The sequence below is a fragment of the Panthera pardus genome, unplaced genomic scaffold (assembly GCF_024362965.1).
Source record: "Panthera pardus isolate Hobbes unplaced genomic scaffold, ASM2436296v1 HiC_scaffold_24, whole genome shotgun sequence".
Lineage (NCBI taxonomy): Eukaryota > Metazoa > Chordata > Mammalia > Carnivora > Felidae > Panthera > Panthera pardus.
Window position 1 is genome coordinate 30,032,272 of NW_026526810.1, and position 10,589 is coordinate 30,042,860.

Sequence of the window (10,589 nt, forward strand, 5' to 3'; positions counted from 1 at the left end):
GATTTTTGAAAGAGCAAAAGGGAGACCAATTTTAGAAAAATAATGTTTCCCCCCAGTGTTTAGCATTTATCTGATACAGCCTCATTTTTGCAAAGAGAAACTTTACCTAACAAGACTCACACCAGGGATCTGATCTATCCCCAAAGGCACTTTCTTAAAATGAGAAAGAACAAAGGAGGAAATCTCCCAGCATGTGCTTTCCATACCAGTTTCTTTGGACAGCATCAAGAGTGACAATATAGCCAGCCCAAGCTTTTCAGCTTTATTCTGTGGCCCGTGTACAACAGAACTGATTAGCTATCACTCAAAAGGATTCCAAACAAAATAAATATTAGAAGGTACAGATCATAGCAACATAGTGACTACATCGCAAGAGTAAAACTACAGAAGACATGTATCTTATTAAACTTGTGTACTTTTCATTTCAAGAGTTAATGACCTCAGAATATTCAAATTCCTGAGGCTTTTTCATTTCAGTCAATAGTTTGAAACTGGATTAAAAAAAAAAAAAAAAAAAAACGAAACCAACCACTCCAAATCTGCTCTCCCTTAAATTAATTTGTAATTAGAAGTCAATTTAAAAAGAGTGATATTCAAAGCCAGTGCCTTACTTAATACACAAATTTTGGAATGTTAACATTGCAAAATTACTGGGGAAACCGATCTTTCAGCGAAGCTTTCCAGAGAAAAACTCTCCAGAAACAAACCTGGCGCTTGGCTGTTCTAGAAGCTGTCGTTTCAGTATAACAGAGAAAATAAATTTTAAATAATTTTTATTAATTATGGAAAGAGGACCCCCCCCCCCCCCAAGATTTACAAGTGTGTATCCCCATCTCCACTCTGACAGAGATGTCAGTTCTCTGGGTCAAGATAAAACCAGCTGCTTGGCTCACACACAGGAAGCCACAGACAGGGGAATATCGCGTTCAGAGCCTCGAAATAATACGCGTTAGTTAAAACTGCCTGCTACTAAACCAAAATTATTCAAGCGGAGCCCCATTTGTCACAATCCAATCATAAGGGTTCCACCCGCCCTCCCCCAACGGCTTGTGTAGTGGTGGGTATATCTGCTTCGGTAAAGAAGCCATCATCAGGTAAAGAAGACTGGGGTGGGAGAAAAAGCGGGGAACAGGGGGCACCCTTTCATCCAATTTCGCGAGGCGTGAGTAATTGGTACAGTTGAGAGGAACGGAGGAACGTTCTATTTATCGGGGGTTGAAGTAGGGTGAGGGGAGAATTTCGTTCAAATCAACATGGCCAGCAAGATGTCCCTACAAACAAAAGGCAACGGGGGGATATAAACACGAACCATTCACCTCCATCAGCTATAGCATCGCCATCATGGTGTGTGCAGAGACCCCCAAAGGCTCCTCTCACCCTCCGCACCAGCCAGAGGAAGAGAAGGAAAAGAAGGGAGAGGTAGCTGCTTCCCACCACCCACCACTGCTTCCAAATACACACCCTTCGGGGGGGGGGGGGGGCTCCCCCCCCCGCGGTTGCCCAGAATCAGAGAGAAAGTAACGTCCCGCCCAGGCAGACTCCCCCGCCACCCCTCGGCCGAACCCCAACGCCGGCCCGGGGCTCACTAAACTTTACCGGAGCTTCTCCCCACATCCCCGCCCCAATGCCCCAAGATCGCGCTGCCCACAAGCTGGGCACCCCCGGCGCCTCCTGACAGGCGGGCAGCCGGGGAGAGCCGACTCCGGGGTGGGGGCGGCAGGGAGCCACTGAGGGGCGGGGCGGCCGGAGCCAAGTTCCCGGGGGTCTAAGGAGAGCTCCTGACAGCAGCCCGGGACTGCAAAGGAGGAAGAGGAAGCGGCGGCGGGGAGCTTTCCCAATCCCCCCTACACGAGCACCCTGCCCCAGCCCCCGTTCCCCATGGGGGGGCGGGGAGGCTGGCTGGAAGGTGAGGAAGCCGAGCCCAGGGGGCAGCCGAGGCCCCCACCTCCCGACTCCCGATCTCTTCCCCCGCCACCCCCGCCAGAGGCGCCCACAACAATAACACGCCGGGGACGACCCGTCAGCGCCCCCGAGGCACCCGGGGCCCGCGGCCCGCCGCTGCCGGGCCCCCTCAGCTGGGGCCGGGCGCGCCGCTCCTCCCTACAACTCCAGGCCCGGGTGGAGTCAGGCCCGAGCGGCCCCCCAGGGTCAGACCCATCCCCCCCGGCAGCAGCGGCGCCGTCTCCGCGGCCGAATATTAGAAGTGAATTCGAGCTGCGCTTTACCTTTAGTTCCGCACTGTCCGCCATCTTGCGTCTGTCAGCGCAAGCGCACTGAACCTCGCCGGGGGCCGCCGCTAGACCCGCCCCTCTAGCCAGCCTGGCCCCGCCCCGGCCCGTCCCCTCTTGCCCCTCCACCTCCCCGTCCCGCCCCCGGCCTCCGCCCCTCTCCGGGCGCTCGGAGCCCCGCCCCGGGCACGTACAGCAGGGAGACGGGCACGTACCATTTAAATAATGGCGCCAAGCGGGGAGGTTTGACAGTTACTCCCCCCTCGGCCTCCCCGCCCCCCATCCTCTCCTGGCTAGCTCCTCCAGAGAAAGGCCGGAGCGAGTGGGCTGCCGGCCTGAGCCCCGCCCCTCCGCGGCCTGCAGAACCTTGCTGCAAAGCTTCGATGCCTACAGTCACAGAAACTATAATGGCCCCCTCCCCCAATCAGCGAGTCCTTTTCAGCACCTGCTACCTTCGAGGCTACAATCCGTTACATTTGAAGATCACTTGATGAAGCATTTCCAGATTTATTAGCTCAGATCCTGCTCATGACAGTGCGGTGAAGTGGGCAGAGCAGAGATTACAATTCACGTGGTATATATGTGTGTGTGTATATGTATATATATATATACATATACACAGTGTGTACACACACACACACACATATGTATATAGTCAGAAATGAAAGCTCAGGGGGTGCCTGGGTGGCTCAGTCGGTTAAGCGTCCGACTTCAGCTCAGGTCACGATCTGACGGTCCGTGAGTTCGAGCCCCGCGTCGGGCTCTGGGCTGATGGCTCAGAGCCTGGAGCCTGCTTCCGATTCTGTGTCTCCCTCTCTCTCTGCCCCTCCCCCGTTCATGCTCTGTCTCTCTCTGTCTCAAAAATAAAATAAACGTTAAAAAAAAAATTTAAAAAAAAGAAAAAGAAATGAAAGCTCAGGCAGGGAAAGTGACTTGCCCAAACACTTGACAGGGGGGTGACCTAAGACAAAATTCTGAAGACGTTCGTTCATTAACTGTTTGTTTCAACAACTATTTAGTGATTATGTACCAGTCCTGTTTCTTTATATATACATCGGAAAATTAAATACAACTAAGTCCCTGCCCTCCTGTAGTTCTCTAATGGAGGTACAGACAAGTGATAAAGATACAATTACAAATGGTGATGAGTACTAGAAAAGAACAAAGGGTCCAGTGAGAGAATAGCGATTGGAAGGAGATGGACTTAATGCAAGGAGGGCTTTCTCCAATAAACTGACATTTTAAGTAGATGTGATGAAAGAATTATTTCACACCTTTTCCTCCCTATTGGAAGCCTCCTATACCTCCTCTCCAACCCCCACTTTTTGCTAGCAATTTTGCTTCATACCTCATGGAAAAACTTAAAAGATAACAGACATGAACTCCCTTCTCCCCATCCAAACTATTCTTACAGGCATAGTTACATTTGGGTTACTATGAATGAAGTGTCCCTGTGCCTATGAAGGCCAGTCCCTCTACCAGTGACCTGGATTCCTTTCCCTCCCACATTCCTAAGAATTTTACTCCTACAATCACCTCGCTCTTCCAACATCATTACTTTTTCCCCTATTAGATTACTCCCATCAGCATATAAACATACTGAAATTCCTCCCACCTAAAACAAACCTCCATTGGCTCCAAAATCTCCCAAACTGCCCTATTTCTCTCTCTTCACTGCATAAATTCTCCAAGAGGTTTTTCAAGATCTCTCTACAGCCCTTGTTCCCACTTCCTCATGTCACATTCCCTTCTCAGCCCCTCTGATCCAGCTTTGACTTCTCTCAAGATCCCTTATCAAGATTAACAACCTCCCTGTTTCCAAAACCAATTGTCAATTCTCTATTCTTATCTAAAATGACACTCTCAGCAGAATTGCAAACAGTTGACAAGACTCCTTTCTCCTGAAACACTTTTCCCCCTGAACTTCCTTCAACATCTCACTGTCCTGATTTTCCTGTTCCTTCACTGAGCCTCCTTTTCAAACTCTTCTGCTGATTTCTCTTCTTTGGCTCAATCTTTAAATGTTGTAATGCTCCAGGGCTCAGTCCTTACCTGTCACCTCCATTTAACTCTCCCCAGGTGAACTCATCCAACTCTTTGACATTCAAATTTCTGTCCAGCCCAGACCTCCCCACCCAAATCCAGGTTCATAAATCCAACTGGCTACTTAATATCTCTACTTCATGACTCCTAGTCATCTTGAGCTTACCATGTCAAATAGAGCTTGGATTTTATCCCCCGATCCTGTTCCTTTCCCAGTACTCTCAGTGGACGGCACCATCATCCACCCAGATGTTCACACCAAAAATCTGGTAATCATCCTTGCTTCCTCTCTTTCAGTCACCTCTCACATCCAATCCATCAGCCAGTCCAGCTGACTCTGCCTCTAAACAATATCCCAAGCCTATCCATTTCACTGGCTGCCCACTACCATCACCCTATTCCAAGATGCCATAATTTTACAACTGGATTGCTAAGAAGGCTATTCAACTGACAGAACTACATTATGGCTTTCGTGCCCCTACGCACTTTTGCCTTCTGGGGGCTGTAGTATAATAAAAATACCACTTGACTTTGTCCCTGGTTCCTGTCACAGAGCTCCTAAAACCTCAGAAATTTCCTGAGAGATAGGATTGTGTTTTGTTATTCAAAATAAGCCCCTTTCCACCGCACCCGCACCCAAGTTTATACTAATGAGATGAGAGGGCGTGGCTCCCAGGGAGCTTCAGGTTGGGAGCTGGTCACTACAAAGACTCAACACATGATTAGAGGGATGTTAGTAAATACAAGGAAATACTAGGAAGTGGGTGGCCAGAGAGGGCAGGGAATCTCTGCATCCCCTCCCTTCATGCATTGCCCTATGCATTTCTTTCATTTGGCTGTTCCTGAGTTCTTTCCTTTATAATAAACTGGTAAATGTAAGTAAAGTGTTTCCTTGAGTTTTATGAGTCCATTCTAATGAATTATCAAACCTGAGGAGGAATTCTAGGAATCCTCAAATTTGTTCAGACAGAACTACAAGTGGCCCATAGGACTGGCAACTGGCATCTGAAGTAGGGGCAGGCTTGTGGGACTCAGGCCTAAATCTGTGGGGTCAGAGCTTACCCCTGGAGTTGATGTCAAAACTGAATTGTTGGGGGCACCTGGGTGGCTCAGTCCCTGAGCGTCCAACTTCGGCTCAGGTCATGATCTCACAGTTCATGAGGCTTAGGTCATGTTCTCACAGTTTGTGAGTTCGAGCCCCACGTCAGGCTCTGTGCTGACAGCTCGGAGCCTGGAGCCTGCTTCACATTCTGTGTCTCCCTCTCTCTCTGCTCCTCCCCTGTTCACATGCTATCTCTGTCTCAAAAATAATTAAAGACTAAAAAAAAAAATTTTTTTTAACTGAATTGTTGGATGCTTAGTTGGTGTTGGAGAATTAGTGTGGAAAGATATCACATATTTGGTGTCAGAAAGAACCTCAGAGGCCCTTTCTTCATATATATATATAATATATATATATATATATATATATACACACACACACACACACACACACACACACCCCTGGAGTTACATGAAAAAAATTACATTTAAAATTACATTTTAAAAATTACATTTTAAAAAATGTATATTATAAAATTACATTTAAAAATTACATTTAAAAAAACTACATCTTACGTTTGTATTGGTATAAAGACTAATGCAATCCAAGCACAGTATACTTATTGTTTCTTCCAATAATAAAGATTTAAAACATTTTGTGGGCCCTAAAATTATTGTGGTCCCACTGAACACATAAAAATTAACTCAAAATTATTCGTAGACCTAAATATGACTTAAAACTATAAAACTCTTAAGAGTAAATCTCCATAACCTTGAGTGAGATAAAGCTTTCTTAGATGTGGACCACACATACATTTTTGGTAGGAATAGTACAGCCATTTTGGAAAATAGTTTGGCAGTTCTTTGAAAACTGGAAATGTGCTCACCATACAACTCAACAATTCTTGGACATTTATCCCAGAGAAACAAAGACTTCTTTTCATGTAGAAAGTTGTACAAGAATGTTCATAGCAGATTGATTGATTGATTGATTGATTGATTTAAAGTTACCTATTTATTTTGAGAGAGAGAGAGAATGTGTGCATAAGTGGGAAAGGAGCAGAGGGCGAGAGATGGAGAATCCCAGTCTCCACTGACAGCATGGGTCCAACCTCACCAACTGTGAGATCATAACCTGAGCTGAAATCAAGAGTCAGACACTTAACTGTCCACTACACTACCCAGGCCCCAATAGAAGCTTTATTTTTAAGAGCCCCAAACTAGAAACTATCCAAATCTCCTTTAATGGGTAAACAACTAAACCAACTGTGATACCATGGAATACTGTACTCAGCAGTCTAAAAACAAAACCAAAAAAACTATTGATACACAAAACAAGTTGGATAAACCTCATGAAAATTATACTGACTGAAAAAAAAAAAAAAAAACTAATCCCAAAAGGATTCTTATTGTCTGATTCTATTTCTGTAACATGAATGAAATAACATAATTACAGAGGTGGAGAATAGACTAGTGGTTGCCAGAGACTTAGGGATGGGGCAGGGGCAGGGGAAGGATGGTTCTTACCAATGTCAATTTCTTGATTTTGATATTATACTATAGTTCCATAAAATAGTAACTTTGTGGAGACTGGGGGGGGGGGGGGGCGGGGGGAGGATGCATGAGACTTCCCTGTACATTTCTTTGCAATCTCCTACGAATCTACAATTACTTCAAAATAAGGGTACACATTTTTTCCAGATGTATATGAACATGTATATCTGAAAAGTATACATTTGTGTATATAAATATTGAAGATACTCTGTATCTTCAATGAAGATTGTTGTATCTTCAATGAAGATTGTTGTATCTTCAATGAGGATACAGTGTATCCTCAATGTGGGGAGAAGGACATGATCAAAGTGGCAGAGTAGGCAGTTACAAACTCCCATACCTCCATATAAACTTAAAAAAAAAACAAATAAACAGCAACTTGGGGCACCTGGGTGGCTCAGTCGATTAAGCAACTGACTTTGGCTCAGATCATGATCTCACCCTCAGTGAGTTGGAGCCCCATGTCAGACTCTGTGCTGACAGCTCAGAGCCTGGAACCTGCTTCAGGTTCTGTGTCTCCCTCTCTCTCTGTCCCCTCCCTACTTGTGCTCTGTCTCTTACAAAAATAAACATTTTTTAAAATTTATTTTTAAAAAAACCCGGCAACTGTCAGACTAACTTGGTCAGACCTCTGGAAAACAGTCAAAGGTTTACAGCATTCAAGCAAATGCTTAGTCCAAAAAGGAAACTTTAAATTTTATGATACTATCACTTCCATCTGCCCTACTCCCTCCCTGACTTGGTAGCAGTCTTCCACAACACCCCACCTTCCGGGGATGGAGCCCTGGTCCCTGGAAATCATTCGTCTATTCTAATCTTCATGGGGGCTAGCTAAAGGACTGATGCAAGGCCTGCCTCTGTTGTGTTTAACATGGAATCCGCCACAGAAAAGCAGCAGGTGTTGCTCGAAAACACTGTAATGCAAACAAACAAACTGAAACTGCCTGGGGCCAAAGATTACAGTTGGTACCTAAATAGACCACCTAAAGCCTGGGAGTAGAAACTGGGGAGAGAAATTTACTGGGAAATTAGGTCATTCAAATTAGAAAGTGCTCAAGAACACAGGGGCATTCAGAAAGCCACACGTATGTGCCTGAGACAAGATGCATCTCAGGAGAGACCTAAGAAAGCCCTCAGATTCCACCATTGGCTGACATGCATGCTCAGTGTAACCAGAAAGGGAGATTGAGGAAGGATTTCAAACGGTCTAGGTACGTGTTAAAGAAATAAGACCCAAACCACAAAGACGGGGAAAGGTGTTTCGTTTGTTTGTTTGCTTGTTTGTTTAAGTTCCCAGTATTGAAGGGAATCTCAGTAAAAAACACTGGCTGAACACAAGCTGAGGCTCCAACAATCAAGAACAGCAAATCCTAGGGAAGGGAGAGCATTTGATTCCCAGAGATAACACAATATAATATACAAATGCTCAGTTTTTTTATGACGACAACAAAGAAACACAAAACATAATAAGTAACAGGAAAATATTGCCCAGTCCAGTGAAAAAAAAAAAATTGACAAAAACTATTCTTGAGGGAGGAAGCTCAGACGTTGGACTTACACAAAGACTTGAAAGCCACTGTCTTAAGGGGTGCCTGGGTGGCTCAGTCAGTTAAGTGTCATGATCTCATGGGTTCTTGTGAGTTCGAGCCCTGCCTGGGGTTCTGTGCTGACAGCTCAGAGCCTGGAGCCTACTTCAGATTCTGGGTCTCTCTCTCTCTCTCTCTCTCTCTCTGCCCCTCCCCGACTCACACTCTGTCTCTTTCTCTCACATTTTTTTTTTTTAATTTAAAGCCACTGTCTTAAATATTCTCAAATTGCTAAAGGAAACTAGGTAAATAATGTATGAACAAAATGAAAACATCAATAAAGAGGTAGAAATTACTAAAAGGAACAAAGTAGAACTTCTGAAGCTGAAAAGTACAATAAAATGAAAAATTCCCTAGAGGTGTTTAAGAACATATTTAAGCAGTCAGAGGAAAGCAGGGGACATCTTGAAAGCAGGAAGAATAAAATAATTTATCACATACAAGTATTCTCAATCAGACTAAAAGCCAATTTCTCATCAGAAACAAAAGACTCTAGAGAGCAATGGGATGCCATATTTAAAGTGCTGAAAGGAAGAAACCCCGTAAATAGGAATTGTACCCAGCACATCTATCCTTCAAGAATGAAGGGGAATATAAGACATTCCAAGATAAATGAAAGCTAAGAGAGTTTATTACTAATAAACCTGCCATAGAAATAATGCTAAGGGGATCTTTTAGGTTAAAAGGAAAGAACAGTGAACAGTAATTCAAAGCCATGTGAGGAAATAAAGAACACTGGTAAAGATAACTACATAGGTAAATGAAAGTCAGTAGCATTGTACTTTTTATTTATTTACATATTTTTATCAAGTAAGCTCTATGCCCAACGTGGGCTTGAACTCACAACCCCGAAATCAACAGCCATATGCCCCATGGACCAACCCAGCCAGTTGCTCAAGTATTATTGTGCTTTTGGTCTGTAATGCTTTCTTTTCTTTCTTTCTTTCTTTTTTTTTTTTTTTTTTTTTTTGTTCTATATGACTTAAAATATAAGTGCACAAAATAATAACTATAAGTCTATGTTAATGGGCACATAATGTAAAAGGTGCAATCTGTGACCATGAAAGGGGAGGAACAGAAATGTATGAGAGCAGAGTGCTTGGATATTTTCGAAATTTAGTTGGTACTATTCAAAATCACTAAGACATGTACGGAAAAGTTAAAAACAGAATCAGAACACTACAAAAAAAATCAACCAGATTAAAAAAAAAAAAAAAAGACAGTAAAGGAGGATTGAGGAATAAAACGTATATAAATCTTAGGGTCCCTGGGTGGCTCAGTTGGTTAAACATCTGACTTGATTTCAGCTCAGGTCTTGATCTCAGGGTCATGAGTTTGAGCCCCACACTGGGCTCCATGCTGGGTGTGGAGCCTACTTAAAAAAAAAAAAAAAAAAGAAGAAGAAAAGAAAAAGAAATAGTTAAATGGCAGAAAGAAGTCCTTTCTTATAAGTAATCACTTTAAGTGAAAACAGATTAAACTCTCAAATTAAGAGAGATATTATCAGAACAGGTTAAAAATATGATCCATTTGTATGCTACAAGAGACACCTTTTAGATACAAAAGCACAAATAGACTAAAAGTAAAAAGATGAGGAAAATATATTCCAAGCAAATAGTAACTAAAAGAAAGTGGTTATCTTATTATCAGACAAAATAGATTTTATTGTTTTTAGACAAAATAGATTTTAAATTACAAATGGATATAAGAGACATAGAAGGACAAAAACAAAACAAAAAACAAAAAGACATAGGACATTATATATCGATAAAAGTTTTTTAAATTCATACTGACAATCTGTCTTTTAATTGGAGAGTCTAATCCATTTACATTTATATTAACAAAGATTTAATACATAAAGAAGATATAACACATTAAACATATATGTACATATTCACAGAGCCCCAAAATATATGAAGCAAGTGCACATGAAACATTCTCCAGGATAGACTATATGTTAGGCCACAAAACAAGTCTTAATACATTCAAAAATATTGAAATCATACAAAATATCTTTTCCAACCACAATGGAATGAAACTAGAAATTAATAACTGAAGGAAACTGGAAAAGACACAAATATATAGATAGTAAACAATATAATCGTAAATAGCCACTGGATCAAGATAAATGAAAAAA

At 42.9% G+C, this 10,589-nt stretch overlaps 1 protein-coding gene across 6 annotated transcripts in view; it reads right to left on the reverse strand.

The window, feature by feature from the left end:
* The window catches only part of PIAS1 (protein inhibitor of activated STAT 1), a 128,701-nt gene extending 122,410 nt beyond the window's left edge, over positions 1-6,291 (reverse strand). For 2 of the 6 annotated variants that reach the window (XM_053888922.1, XM_053888921.1), the window contains exon 1: positions 6,200-6,291. In XM_053888922.1, the coding sequence (XP_053744897.1) occupies positions 6,200-6,256 (57 nt within the window). In that variant the 5' untranslated portion in view covers positions 6,257-6,291. Of the gene's footprint in view, positions 1-1,309; positions 1,424-2,225; positions 2,314-2,443; positions 2,533-6,199 lie in introns of those variants that run through there. The other 4 variants (XM_019441664.2, XM_019441661.2, XM_019441662.2 and 1 more) reach the window with 4 other exon arrangements.
* Between the last annotated feature and the right edge of the window lie 4,298 nt (positions 6,292-10,589).